This window comes from Psammomys obesus, unplaced genomic scaffold (assembly GCF_907164565.1).
Source record: "Psammomys obesus unplaced genomic scaffold, mPsaObe1.curated_primary_1811, whole genome shotgun sequence".
NCBI classification, from domain to species: domain Eukaryota; kingdom Metazoa; phylum Chordata; class Mammalia; order Rodentia; family Muridae; genus Psammomys; species Psammomys obesus.
The window spans coordinates 5476965-5491309 of record NW_026596091.1 but is presented as its reverse complement, the minus strand read 5'-3'; the positions used below and the strand labels follow the sequence as shown (position 1 = coordinate 5491309).

The 14345-nt window shown below is 37.6% G+C and overlaps 1 protein-coding gene across 3 annotated transcripts in view; it reads left to right on the top strand.

Moving 5' to 3' along the window:
* Positions 1-14345, top strand: part of Chpt1 (choline phosphotransferase 1) — a 43303-nt gene that overhangs the window by 17030 nt on the left and 11928 nt on the right. For all 3 annotated transcript variants that reach the window (XR_008722531.1, XM_055627868.1, XM_055627869.1), the window contains exons 4-5: positions 6836-6920; positions 8221-8352. Coding sequence is in view for 2 of the 3 variants with exons in the window: in XM_055627868.1 (XP_055483843.1) it covers positions 6836-6920; positions 8221-8352 (217 nt within the window). In the remaining variant the exon portion in view is untranslated. The remainder of the gene's footprint in view (positions 1-6835; positions 6921-8220; positions 8353-14345) is intronic.

Below are 14345 nucleotides of genomic sequence, written 5' to 3'. Positions count from 1 at the left end.
TGTGTGTGTGTGTGTGTGTGTGTGTGTGTGTGTGTGTGTGTGTGTGTGAAATTATCATGTACCCTGAAAGAGGGACTCCCTTGACAATAGTCACCAACAACAGATGATCCAGAGACTCAGCTATGGACACAGGTGAGCTAATATGAGAATACCCTATAGATGCTAGAACTACACACTGCTTGCTACACATGCTCTTAGGTGCCTCCTCTTTAGACACCAGGGAAAAGTGCACAAACAGATGCCACTCTGTCTACTGAGGGTTTGGTTATTACACTCGTACCCTTCCCATAATCTTCATAATGTCATCTATTTTAATAATCCTTTTTCCTGACCTCAAGAATTATAATAAAAAACAAACAAACAAAAGAATTATAATAGGATTGGAGATATGCCATGCTTGCCATGAAGACATAAAAAGCTGAGTTCATCTTTCAGAACCACTTAGCACAAAGGTGGGCATGGTAGCCAGGCTTGAGTTCTCAAGGCTGGGGGCAGTGATGTGAGAGGATGCCTGGGCTTACCATGTCCATCCAGTGAGTTCCAGAAAAGTGGATATGCACTCCCCAAAATCAAAGTAGCTGGATCTTGAATATGCTCACATGTTTTTATACATGCACACAGCTGTACTTGGTGTGTCCTTAATGACATGGACACAGGATGAAGTTTAACCTGTTGCAAAGTAAAGTTCTTGTGTATGTTCTTTACTTTGATATAAAGAAAGGTCATCTGTTGATATCTACCCACTTTTCTAGCTGCTTCTAGTCACAAGTTGACTAGACAATTATGGATAGATTGGTCACATGTAATTCTAACTCTGTTACGGAAAATGCTGTACCACTGGTAGTCCTAAGTATTGTAGGTAAGAGTATCGACTCTGAGGTTCTTTTTCTAGTATATTTAGCTGTTCCAATATAGGCATTGAGATATCATTTTAATTTTTCTTCTCCCTGCACCCAGAGGAAAAAAAAAACCCAAAACAAAACACACCACCAAATAATTTATAGCTCATATAACACATAATAGGTTTTTAGCGAATGTTAATACTTTCCTCCTTCTCCTCTGTAAAGTACCACACATAACACTAGTATGTCTACGTTTGCAAACATTTCTCAGCTAGCCTGGAAATTTGGGTTGGCTTGCCATTAATGTTGCAAATACTCGTTGTCATTATTCACATTTTTACCTGTGGGTTAAGAATAAGTACACTTTATTCTTTTAACTGTGCCCCAAAAACCACACTTGTGAAGTTTTCTTACATGTCTTCTTTTAAACCTGATCCCAACATTTACTATATTTGTTAAGAAGTTATTATTCCTCTCATATAAAAGACAGGTATTTAAGCAGAGATGGGAATTTAGGGGAAAAGATGTAGATTGGAGATATGGATTTAGCATGTAAGGTGACAATCTTAAGTAGAGATAAAAATGTTCAGATGATGTAAAATTGCAAATGAAATTCTGGAACCAGTATTTTAAGAGATGAATGAAGACATGCTCTAGAACAGGACTGCTTAAGCTATTTCTGCTCATGACCCTTTCTTTTATTCCTAAGAAATGACCATATGTAATATGGGTATATGAACTTATAAAATGGATTATAAAAGATTTACTGATAATGTAATATGGTTATGTAGGCTTACAAGATAAATTATGAAACATGTACTGATAAGAAACCATAAGGAGCTGGGTGCAGTGGCACATACCTGTAATCCCATCCCTCAGGGAAGCAGAATCAGGGGGATCAAGGACAGCCTGGTCTACAGAGTGAGTCCAGGATAGCCAAGGCTACAGAGATACCTTGTCTTGAAAACAAAAAAGTAAAAGAAATTATAAGGAATTTTATTTTAAAAGAAATATATAACAATTTATGATTTATTAAAGACAAAAGCAATGGGATTGGAGAGATGGCTCTGACCTGGGGTTGATTCCCACATGGAATCTCATAGCTACCTGGAATTCCAGTTTTAGGGAATCTAACACCTTTTTCCCCTCCATGGGTACCAGACCTGCACGTGGTGTATGGGCATACATGTAGGCAAGACACACATACATAAAGTAAAACAATAAAGACAAAGCAAATTTGCATTCTAATGAGTTAATGTGCTTATTTATTTTTACCTAAAGAATAAATCTTGAATGGCTATTTGATATTGCAGGACATACAGCATCTTCAACATTTTCAGAGCCAGCCATTTGTTTGGTTTTATAATTATCAATGCTGCATGCCATTTCACATAAATATATAATACAAAATGTCAGAAGTAAGTTAAAGGCCATTATACAATGTGGTGTGGTGATTTGGGTAAGAATAGAACCTATAGGCTCATAGATTGGAGTGCTTGGTCATTAGGAAGTAGCACTGTTTGATGGGATTAAGAGGTGTGGCCTTGTTGGAATAGGTGTTGCCTTTTTGCAAGTGTGTCACTGGGGGTGGGCTTTGGGGTTCTAAATGCTCAAGCCAGACCCAGTGTTTTTCTCTGCTGCTGCTGCCTGCTGATCCAGATGTAAAACTCTGCTACCTCTCCAGCACCATGTCTGCATGATTAATGGACTAAACCTCTGAAATTGTAAGCCAGTCCCAATTAAGTGTTTTCCTTTATAAGAGTTGCTATATTCATGGTGTCTCTTTATAGCAATAGAACATTGATTAATATAGAAGTTGTTACCAGAAGTGGGGTATTGCTGTGACAGACCTGCACATGCTGCTTGTTGGTGGAATGTGGACTTTGGATTAGGAAAGCAGTTAAGTGGAGCTTAATGGCCCATACTAGTAGGATCAGGGAAGATTGTGGCGTTAAGAGCAATGTAGATTATGATTGCCCAGATCATGAGGTTTCAAAGAAGAATATTAGTGGCCTACATCCTTATGACATTTTTGTCAAAGAATGTAGCTGCTTTTTCCCCTCCTTGTCTGAAAAATTTACCTGATGCTAAATTGAAGAGTTTTGGATTAATGGCATTGGCAGAGGAGATTTCAAAATAGCCCAAGTATTGACTGGGTTGCTTGGTTAATGGCCAGTCTAATGCAGATTTATAATGAAAAGGAACAAGCTGAGCAAGAAAAAAATATATAAAATATACAGTCTGGGGAGAAAAAGTACACCAAAAAATATAATGGAGCAAAGTCTAGTGCTCAAGGAGATACAAAGTTTGAAGACTATCCTGATGCTAAATGGAATAAAGGGACTGGTGACCTTAGAGCAAAACCCTACCCAACTAAGTTTTCAACATGTGAGAAAGAAGCTTAGGGCTAGGCATGGTGTCCTAAGCCTTTAATCCCAGCACTGGGGAGGCAGAGGCAGGTGGATCTCTGAGTTCAAGGCCAGCCTGGTCTACTGATAGAGTTCCAGGACAGACAAGTTTAGGCAGTGAAGGAAGCCATTGGAAGCAGAAGGTTAGCGAAACTGTATTTGAAAAAGGGGCCCATGATCTAGCCCTAGCAAGCAGCAGAACTTGGCAGCTTCAGCCATGTGGTTCTGGCTTTAGAGTCAAGGATCTAAGAAAGGGGTAGTAGAATCTCCTTCCATCACTAAGGAAAGCTGCTGAAGGTAGGCGTGTGTCAAGGGTGCCCCTGCATGGAAGCTCAGAGAGACCATTGTTTGAAGCTGTGGAGGTGAAGCCTAGATTATGTTGGAGATCCCAAGATGTTGAAGATGGGAGTTGTGGGATACCTGCCAAAGAGAGCTGCTAGCAGGGAGTGGAACCACCCAAGCCAGAAAAGTTTCAGTAAACAAAGCTGAAAGGAATTGGAGATCTGAAGAGTGCTTTGACATCAGACATGGAGATGCAGAGTTTAGAGTTTTCCCTGCTGGTTTTAGGTTTGCTTTGGTCCAGTGTTTCCTCACTATGCTCTCTTTCCTCCTTTGTGGAATGGTAATGTATATTCTGTGCCATTGTATGTTGGAAGAATGTGATCTGCTTTTTTATTTTGGCTTTACAGAGAATTACAGTTAAGAGATTGCCATGAATCTCTGATGACACTTTGAACAGTGTTGGGACTGTGATAGATAGACTATGGGAACTTTTGAAGTTGGACTGAATGCATTTTTGCATTTTGATGGGGGTCAGAGAGTAGATTGTGGTGGTTTGAATAAGAATATCCCCCATAGGCTTATAAACTTTAATGTTTGCTCACCAGGAAATGGCAGTGTTTGAATGGATTGGTAGAGATGGCCTTGTTGGAGAAGATGTGGCCTTTTTGCAGGAAATGTGTTATGGTGGTTGGCTTTCGAGTTTCTTGCTACTGCCTGCCAATCCAGATGTAGAACTCTCAACTACCTCTCTAGTTCCATATCTGCCTGCATACCTCCATGCTTACTGCTATGATGATAACTGACTAAATCTCTGAACTCTAAACCAGCTCCAAAGAAATATTTTTTTTATGAGAGTTGCATTGGCATGGTGTTTCTTTACAAAAAAGAACATTGACTAAGACAACTGAAAATTCTTTCATAATCCTAAGCCACTCTTCATCTAAGAAACTCTTTTAAGAAACTCAAGACAGCAACCACACTCAAAAATAAAAGTTTAAAGTCGTACATTTCAACAGAATACAGTCACTGATTTGATATTTACATGCTGAGGAATTATTAGAGAAAACGATTGTCTGTTTTTAATAAACTACTGTGTTTCTATAAAAGCAGAAAACTATGTATGTGCAATAAAAGTACTATAATTTATCATGTACAGGAGTCTTGAATCTGAGCCAAGGCATTTCAGGCAGTTTCTGTTAGCACCATGTGCCATGTATAGTGCCGTGTATGCATGCTGTGTGTTTAGAATGAAGGCTTAGTGAAGTCATGTGAGGAAGCCTGGGTGAGCACAGCAGATACTGCAGAGTCCTCACAAGTTGACTGTGAATTCTTCACTGCAGTGCGTTCAGAAACCTTATACTGTTGCTGCTTCTCTGAGCAGCCCTCATATTCAGTTCTGGGAACTGAATATGCAACCCAGAGTTGAGAAGCCAAGTGCTAGAAGTGAGCCTGGGAAGAGACACAGCAAGATAAAAATGTCACAGTAGAACACGAAATCATAATTCATTAAAGTAGTTTGTAAAGGAGAGATCAGTTTTCATCTTAAAAGTCATAAGCAAGTTGTGCAAGCTAATCACTGAAATCAAATTGTTGAGTAAATAATTGAAAGTCACTTGGGGATGTAGCTCAGTGGTAGAACACTTGCCCAGCATGTGTAAGGACCTCGATTCATTCCTTAGCACTGGAAGAAAAAAAAAAACATTTGTTTAAACAGTTTCAGTAGAATAATGGGGCCAAAGGCTAGGCTATAGGAAACTAAATGGAACATTGGGTTTCAGTAGAATAATGGGGCCAAAGGCTAGACTATAGGAAACTAAATGGCACATATGAAAAGAGGAAAAGACTGTTGCAGCCCGACTTTTTAGTCTGCCAGCTTCTAGATCGGACAGAAGGTCTTTACAGTTGTTGAGTGGTATACACTAGAGGGACTCACGTTGCTTGATTTTAGTGCCTTTGTTTGAGATAAATTTAAACATGTCTACATCTGAGGCAAAACAATGTTGGTAGAAATCAAAAAGTTATGACATTGATAACTTAGTAAGGAAAGCTGTTAGAATTGGCTCTACTTCACAGGTGAAGTTAATGTAAATCCTTAAGAACTAGCCTTAGGTGAGGCTGGAGAGATGGCTCAGCAGTTACGAGCACTGGCTGCTCTTCCAGAGGACTCAGGTTTAGTTTCTAGCACCCACTTGGCAGTTCACATTTGTGACTCTAGTTCCAAGGGATCTGATACCCTCTTCTGGCTTTTTTAGGCACCAGGCAAATATATGGTGCATATTTATATACATGAAGGCAAAACACCCATACAAATAAAGTAAAACAAGGTAAAATAAAATAAATAAAAATAGGACAGACAAGATGGCTCAGTGGGTAAAGGTGCTTGCTGCCAAACCTGATGAGCTGGGTTTGATTCCTGGAACATACATGGTAGACAAAACCAGCTTTCTCATGTTAATTTTTTTATCTCCACGGTGTGCGCGCACACACACACACACACACAAGCACACACATTAAAAATGTGTGTTAAAATTATCACCAAGAAGAAGAGGAGGAGGAGGAGGAAGAAGAAAAGAAGAAAAAAGACAAATAATTATTAGGGTTGAGGGAGTGGCTCAGTGAGTAAAGTGCTTGTTGCACAAGCATGAGGGCCTGAGTGTAAATCCTCAGGCCCCACATAAAGCAGCCCAGCAGCAGATGTCTGTACTCACAGTGCTTCAGTAGCAAGAGGAGAGGTGAAGACAGGAGAATCCCCAGCACTTTGCAGCCTAGCACTTGCAGCAGCAAACAGCAGAGAGACTGGCTTCAAATAAGATACAAGTTGAGGCTGAACACCTTAGGTTGCCCTGTGACCTCCACATGTTCCTGCACTCACATATCATACATACCAATATAATAATAATAATAATAATAATAATAATAATAATAATAATAATAATAATTTCCTTAAGTATAATAATACATACTCAGGAGTGTTTTTGATTTGTTTTTGAAGAATAACACATGATTCCTTTGAAGAATTTAAACCATACAAATACATCCAGTAGAAAATATCTTGTTTCGTTAACTTGTAATATGATACATATTATACAGTAATTTTTGTTTTCCTATACTGATATTTACCTGTATGAGAACAAATGTTGTCCCTTTTCTAACTATTAAGCTGATACAGAGTTCATAAAGATTGAAAGCCAACTAGGTCTGTATGATTTATTTGCATCTGTGTCACAGAGCATGTGATAACTCACCTTCAGGTTCAAGAGCTTTATTTACAAACACTCACCTGCTCTTTGTTCTTCCTCTTAGAGTGGATGTAACTGAGATTCAGGTAGCTTTAGTGATCATCTTTATATTGTCTACATTTGGAGGAGCAACAATGTGGGACTATACGGTAACTATAAAATTTAAATTTACATTTAAGTGCTTTTTAATGTACATAGGAAGATATTAGATTGTTGCCTGTCTTTAGAAATCCTTAGAGTTATATTTAACATTCATTCTCTCATAAGCTTTTTCTTTCATTTAATAATATTAATATCCTATATGCTAAATTTCTATGACATTTGCTTCTGTATTGAGTTTTACTGCATAGAAGATGTCCCTATTTTTCTAATACAAAAGAGAAAAAATCCACTGAAATTACCTTTTTCAGGGCAAAATTTATCATAGAAAACAAATATTTTTAATAGAATTATTAAAATATATTTAAAATTTGTCCCTAAATATTCTCCCCCTCCAAGCATACACATAAAACACATATACATTTTTTAAAAATCTTTCTTAAAAACAATGAGAAGTTTTCCTGTGGCACTTAAATATTTCAGATTCTCAGTTACTGTTTGTACTACAAGCTCAGAAATGGGCTTTCAGCACACTCTCATAGTTTCCTCAAGACATTCCTGCTCTTTCCCATATGAACAATAGAATCAAGGATGTTCTACCACTGACCTGAGTCAACTGGATGCTGAATGTGGACCAAGAAGCTGTTGAATAGTTCTAGTCATTAAGTGGTTGTCTTCAGTTTGCAATTGAAATCTTAAGCTTGTTTCGTTTAGGGTTTTTGGCAATAACATAGGAAGAAAACACATCTTATTCTCACACTATGATACTTCAGGTTTTCTACACTTAGTTGTTAGCCTATAGTTTCCGTAAATGTGGGTACATCTCTCGAAGTCTGTTTTCAAAGTATAATAGCCTACAGCATCTAGCAATTCATTATTACTGTTTTTAAATCCTTTGCTGCCTTTGGAAGTTGTCTTGAACAGCAGTTGACCAACAGGTAAATATCTTGCTAGAGGGTTAATCCTGGATATTATCTAAACAGTTTTTTTGCATGCACACACGTGTGGTAGTCATCACATGTATAGTACAGATCAATGTATGTTTTTCCTGTGATGCTGCCTTTTAGAAGCCACTGAATTCCAGTGAACTGTCTTTGTTCATGTTTAAGTCAGATAAAGGCTTGTGAAATTAACTATTTAATTATCTTATAAACAAACTGAACTGATTTGTTGGATTCATTTTTCAGTTAGTAAAGCAGTCTCAGAAAAGTTCCTGTTCATCTTTCAGAAGCTGAGATTTGGTTTTGCGAAAAAGGAGAGCCTGTTGGACATGATCATGTCATGTTTATTTCTGTTTAATAGAGAGAGAAATTCTGTTCTATTAATGGTTTGTCTTCTCTACCCCTAAAGATACCTATTTTAGAAATAAAACTGAAGACCTTTCCGCTCCTTGGATTAATAGGTGGAGTAATATTCTCCTGTTCAAATTATTTCCATGTGATCCTCCATGGAGGTGTTGGCAAGAATGGATCTACTATTGCAGTAAGAGATTACTTTCATCATCTTTCAGTAGTAATATGTAATAAGTTTTTCACTGTAAGAAGATAGTCAAATACCCCAAAACTCAAGAATGGAAAAAAAAAATCAATTATCTTGAAGAATTTGTTTTAGACACATAACACAAAAACATTTTAAAAACGGTTTAAAGTATTTTCCTAGTCTTTTATTAATGTACATAATAACCATAAGCATCATTGGTGCCAGTTGTTTGCTTCATTTTGTGCCTGGGTCAAACCAGCTGCAAGGAGAATGGAGCATTAGTTTTTGACTGAATTGACAGGAAAGATTCCAAAGTCACAGGTTTCATAGATGGGACAATTTTTTACTTATAAATTTTCATTGAAATTTTACTGAAATATATTTAAAGGAACTACTCTGATGATTTAGAATTAAAATTTTAACTTCATTTCTTGAGTACATATGCCTCTCTGTGTATTTTTAATGCTTTGCATATGCTATCATAATTTGTAGATTTATTAATATTTGTTTTTAAAAGTCAGTACTTTTAAATAAAGAGAAGATAGAATTTTCAACACTTACAAATAAATATGTCTCTACATTTTAAAAAGTCTGTTATCTTCAAGGTGGTTGAACATAAGTAGGTAGTACTTAATCAAATGATGCCGGTTTTTGCAAAACTGTTAGAATGGCTTTTAAGAATTACTTTAAACTATAGCACTTTCAATTTTTTTGGTTCTATGACTCAACATTTCTGTCATTTGAGGGTGTATTGTTTTAAAACAACGTTTAATTTTATTTTGTTTTTGTTTGTTTGTTTTGGGGAGACAGGCTCTCTCTATGTAGCCCTGGAAGCCTGGAAACTTGCTGTGTAGACCAGGCCAGCCTGAAATTCACTACACCCAGCTAGGACAAGATTTAATTACCAAGAGCAATAGGCAAGAGATACAGTACTTTAAGTTACAAGAACTCTTATCTTCCCAAATCACTTGTAAATTGACTCTCAAAACAGTTTCAAAAGTCTCCCATAATTAAGAAATTCTCAAAATTTTAATGTATCATTTATAATTCAAAAGCAAATTATAAATTCATTTAGATGTGCAGGTTCTGATCTGTTTGTAAAAACTGCTGGGTTGATTTTGTTTTTTGTTTTTTGTTTTTGAGTTGTCTTTTCTACTGACCTTAGTGTAATACTGTGCTTTAGGAACTTGGAAATAAGTATGGCTTGACCATGGGTAATAAAATAGAGCAATAACAGGAACATAATATATTCCAATAAAGAAAAGTAGATTTAGTAACATTCAATATCCACACAGAGAATAGTTTACCAAGAAATAATAAATATTTGGAGGGTGAATTAAGTGAGATTAAAGCTAGCAAGTAATTTCTAACTGAAGAAGGTGGGTTTTTAACTAGAAAGCAAACTAGGATTTCATTATATAGCTCAAGCTGCCCTCATACTCTTTTTTTTATTTTTTTTTAATTTTATTTTTTTCTTATCAGTTACATTTTATTAACTCTGTATCCCAGCCGTGTCCCGCTCCCTCATTCCCTCCCAATCCCACCCTCCCTCCCTCATCTCCACCGTGCCCCTTTCCAAGTCCACTGATAGGGGGGACCTCCTCCCCATTCATCCGATCCTGTTTTATCAGGTATCTTCAGGACTGGCTACGAAGACCTCCTCTGTGGCCTAACAGGACTGCTCCTTCCCTGGGGGGTGGGGAGGTCAAAGAGCCAGTCATTGAGTTCCTGTTAGAAATAGTCCTTGTTCCCCTCACTATGGGAAACCAATTGGTTACTGAGCTACCACAGGCTATGTCTGAGCAGAGGTTCTAGGTTATATCCATACATGGTCCTTGGTTGAATGTCAGTCTTAGAAAAGACCCTGTGCCCAGATATATTTGGTCCTTGTGGAGCTCTTATCCTTCCCCCATCATACTAACTCCCCTTCTTTCATATGATTCCCTGTACTCTGCCGAAGGTTTGGTCATGAGTCTTTGTACCTGCTTTGAAAACACTGCTAGTTAGAATCTTTCAGATGGGCTCAGTAGACTCCTGTCATACGTTCAATGCACATCCCATCTGTCTTTCTAAATGAGGATTGATCATCTTACCCCATGTCCGCTCTCTTGATTATTTTTTTTAGGTGTGTAGATTTCATTATGTTTATCATATCTTATAGGTCTATATAAGTGAGTATATACCGTGTTTGTCTTTCTCCTTCTGGGATATTTCACTCAGAATGATTTTTTCTAGATCCCACCATTTGCCTGCAAATTTCATGATTTCCTCCTTTTTGATTGCTGAGTAGTATTCCATTGTATAAAAATACCACAATTTCTGTATCCATTCCTCCATTGATGGACATCTGGGTTGTTTCCAAGTTCTGGCTATTACAAATAAAGCTGCTACAAACATGGTTGAACAAATGTCCTTATTGTGTACTTGAGCAAATTTTGGGTATATACCTAGCAGTGGTATAGCTGGGTCTTGAGGAAGCACTATTCCTAATTGTCTTAGAAAGCGCCAGATAGATTTCCAGAGTGGTTGTACCAGTTTACATTCCCACCAGCAGTGGAGGAGGGTTCCCCTTTCTCCACAACCTCTCCAGCATGTGTTGTCCCTTGAGTTTTTCATCTTGGCCATTCTGATGGGTGGAAGGTGAAATCTCAGGGTCGTTTTGATTTGCATTTCCCTGATGGCTAATGATGTTGAGCATTTCTTTAAGTGTTTCTCTGCCATTCGATATTCCTCTGTCGAGAATTCTGTTTAGCTTCGTTCCCCATTCTTTAATTGGATTACTTGGTTTGCTGCTTTTCAGCTTCTTTAGTTCTTTGTATATACTGGATATTAGTCCTCTGTCAGATAAAGGGTTGGTGAAGATTCTTTCCCAATCTGTAGGCAGTCGTTTTGTTTTGATGACGGTGTCCTTTGCTTTACAGAAGCTTTTCAGTTTCATGAGGTCCCATTTATTGATTGTTGCTCTTAGAGCCTGTGCTGTTGGTGTTCTGTTCAGGAAGTTGTCTCCTGTGCCAATGAGTTCTAGGCTGTTCCCCACTTTTTCTTCTAACAGATTGAATATCTGGTTTTATGTTGAGGTCTTTGATCCACTTGGACTTTAGTTTTGTGCAGGGTGATAAATATGGATCTATTTTCATTTTTCTGCATGTAGACATCCAGTTGGACCAGCACCATTTGTTGAAGATGCTGTCTTTTTTCCATTGAATGGTTTTGGCTTCTTTGTCAAAAATCAAGTATTCATAGGTGTGTGGGTTTATTTCTGGGTCTTCTATGCGGTTCCATTGATCCTCCTTTCTGTTTTTATGCCAATACCATGCAGTTTTTATTACTATTGCTCTATAGTACAGCTTGAGATCAGGGATGGAGATACCTCCAGATGATCTGTTGTTGTACAGGATTGTTTTGGAAATTCTGGGTTTTTTGTTTTTCCATATGAAGCTGAGAATCTTTTTTTCAAGGTCTGTAAAGAATTGAGTTGGTATTTTGATGGGAATTGCATTGAATCTGTAGATTGCTTTTGGCAGGATGGCCATTTTCACAATGTTAATCCTACCAATCCATGAGCACGGGAAATCTTTCCATCTTCTGAGATCTTCTTCAATTTCTTTCTTCAAAGACTTGAAGTTTTTTTCAAACAGGTCTTTCACTTGCTTGGTTAGTGTCACCCCAAGGTACTTTATGTTATTAGTGGCTATTGTGAAGGGTGTTGTTTCCCTAATTTCTTTCTCGGCTCTTTTGTCTTTGGTATACAGGAGGGCTTCTGATTTTTTTGAGTTGATTTTGTATCCTGCCACTTTGCTGAAGGTGTTTATCAGCTGGAGGAGTTCTCTGGTTGAATTTTTGGGGTTGCTCATGTATACTATCATATCATCTGCAAATAGTGACACTTTGACCTCTTCCTTTCTGATTTGTATCCCCTTGATCTCCCTTAGTTGTCTTATTGCTCTGGCTAGGACTTCAAGTACTATGTTGAAGAGGTATGGAGAGAGTGGGCAGCCTTGTCTTGTCACTGATTTCAGTGGGATTGATTTAAGTTTCTCTCTATTGAGTTTGATGTTGGCTGTAGGCTTGCTGTATATTGCCTTTACTATGTTTAGATATGTGCCTTGTATCCCTGATCTCTCCAAGACTTTAAACATGAATGGGTGTTGGACTTTGTCAAATGCTTCTTCAGCGTCTAAAGAGATGATCATGTGGTTTTTCTCCTTCAGTTTGTTTATGTGGTGGATTACATTGATGGATTTCTGTATGTTGAACCACCCTTGCATGCCTGGGATGAAGCCTACTTGGTCATGGTGGATGATATCTTTGATGTGTTCTTGGATTCAGTTTGCAAGTATTTTGTTGAGTATTTTTGCGTCAATGTTCATAAGAGAGATAGGTCTGAAGTTTTCTTTTTTTGTTGGGTCTTTGTGTGGTTTAGGTATCAGGGTGACTGTCGCTTCATAGAATGAGCTTGGTAATGTACCTTCTGTTTCTATTTTGTGGAATAGTTTGAGGAGAATTGGTGTTAGTACTTCTTTGAAGGTCTGGTAGAATTCCGCGCTGAAACCATCTGGCCCAGGGCTTTTTTTGGAGGGGAGACTGTGAATGACTGCTTCAATTTCCTTGGGGGATATAGGGCTATTCAGTCTTTCTACCTGATCGTGACTTAATGTTGGAAGATGGAATCTATCAAGAAAATTGTCCATTTCATTTAGGTTTTCAAATTTTGTGGCATATAGGCTTTTGTAGTATGACCTAATGATTGTTTGAATTTCCTCAGTGTCTATAGTTATGTCACTCTTTTCATTTCTGATTTTGCTGATTTGGATAGCTTCTCTCTGCTTTTTAGTTAGTTTGGCTAAGGGTTTGTCTATCTTGTTGATTTTCTCAAAGAACCAGCTTTTTGTTTCATTGATTCTTTGAATAGTTTTATTTGTTTCTAATTGATTTATTTCAGCCCTGAGTTTGATTATTTCCTGCCGTCTGCTCCTCTTGGGTGTATCTGCTTCTTTTTTTTCTAGGATTTTCAGTTGGGCCATTAAGTTGTTTGTATGTGATGTTACGAATTTCTTCTTGCAGGCACTTAGTGCTATAAATTTTCCTCTGAGCACTTCTTTCAATGTGTCCCATAAATTTGGGTATGTTGTGCCTTCATTTTCATTGAATTCTAGGAAGTCTTTAAATTCTTTCTTTATTTCTTCCTTAACCCAGCTGTCATTGAGTAACAAGCTGTTCAGTTTCCATGTGCGTGTCGGCTTTTTGTTATTTTTGTTGTTGTTGAGGTCCAGCTTAAGTCCATGGTGGTCAGATAGAACACAAGGGATTATTTCAATCTTTTTGTATCTGTTGAGGCTTGCTTTATGACCAACTATATGGTCTGTTTTGGAGAAGGTTCCATGTGGTGCTGAAAAGAAGGTATACTTTTTTGAGTTTGGATGAAAAGATCTGTAGACATCTATTAGGTCCATTTGATTTAGGGACTCTGTGTTTTTATTTCCCTATTTGTTTTCTGTCTAGTTGATCTGTCCCTTGGTGAGAGTGGAGTGTTGAAGTCTCCCACTATTAAGGTACTAGGATCAATGTGTGATTTAAACTTTAATATTGTTTCATTTACAAATGTAGGTGCTCTTGTATTTGGGGCATAGATATTCAAAATTGGTGGATTTTTTCTTTGATGAGAATATAGTGGCCCTCCTCATCTTTTTTGATTAACTTGGTTTGAAAGTCTATTTTATTAGATATTAGGATGGCTACTTCCAGCTTGTTTTCTGGAACCATTTGCTTGAAAAACATTTTTCCAGCCCTTTACTCTGAGGTAATGTTTATCTTTGTTGCATAGGTGTGTTTCTTGGATGCAACAGAATGTTGGATCCTGTTTCCACAACCATTCTATTAGTCTGTGTCTTTTTATTGGGGAGTTGAGTCCGTTGATGTTGATAGATACTAGTGACCAACAATTGTTACTTACTTTTGATGTGGGGTTGGTGGTGTCACTGAGTTTCATTGCTTGT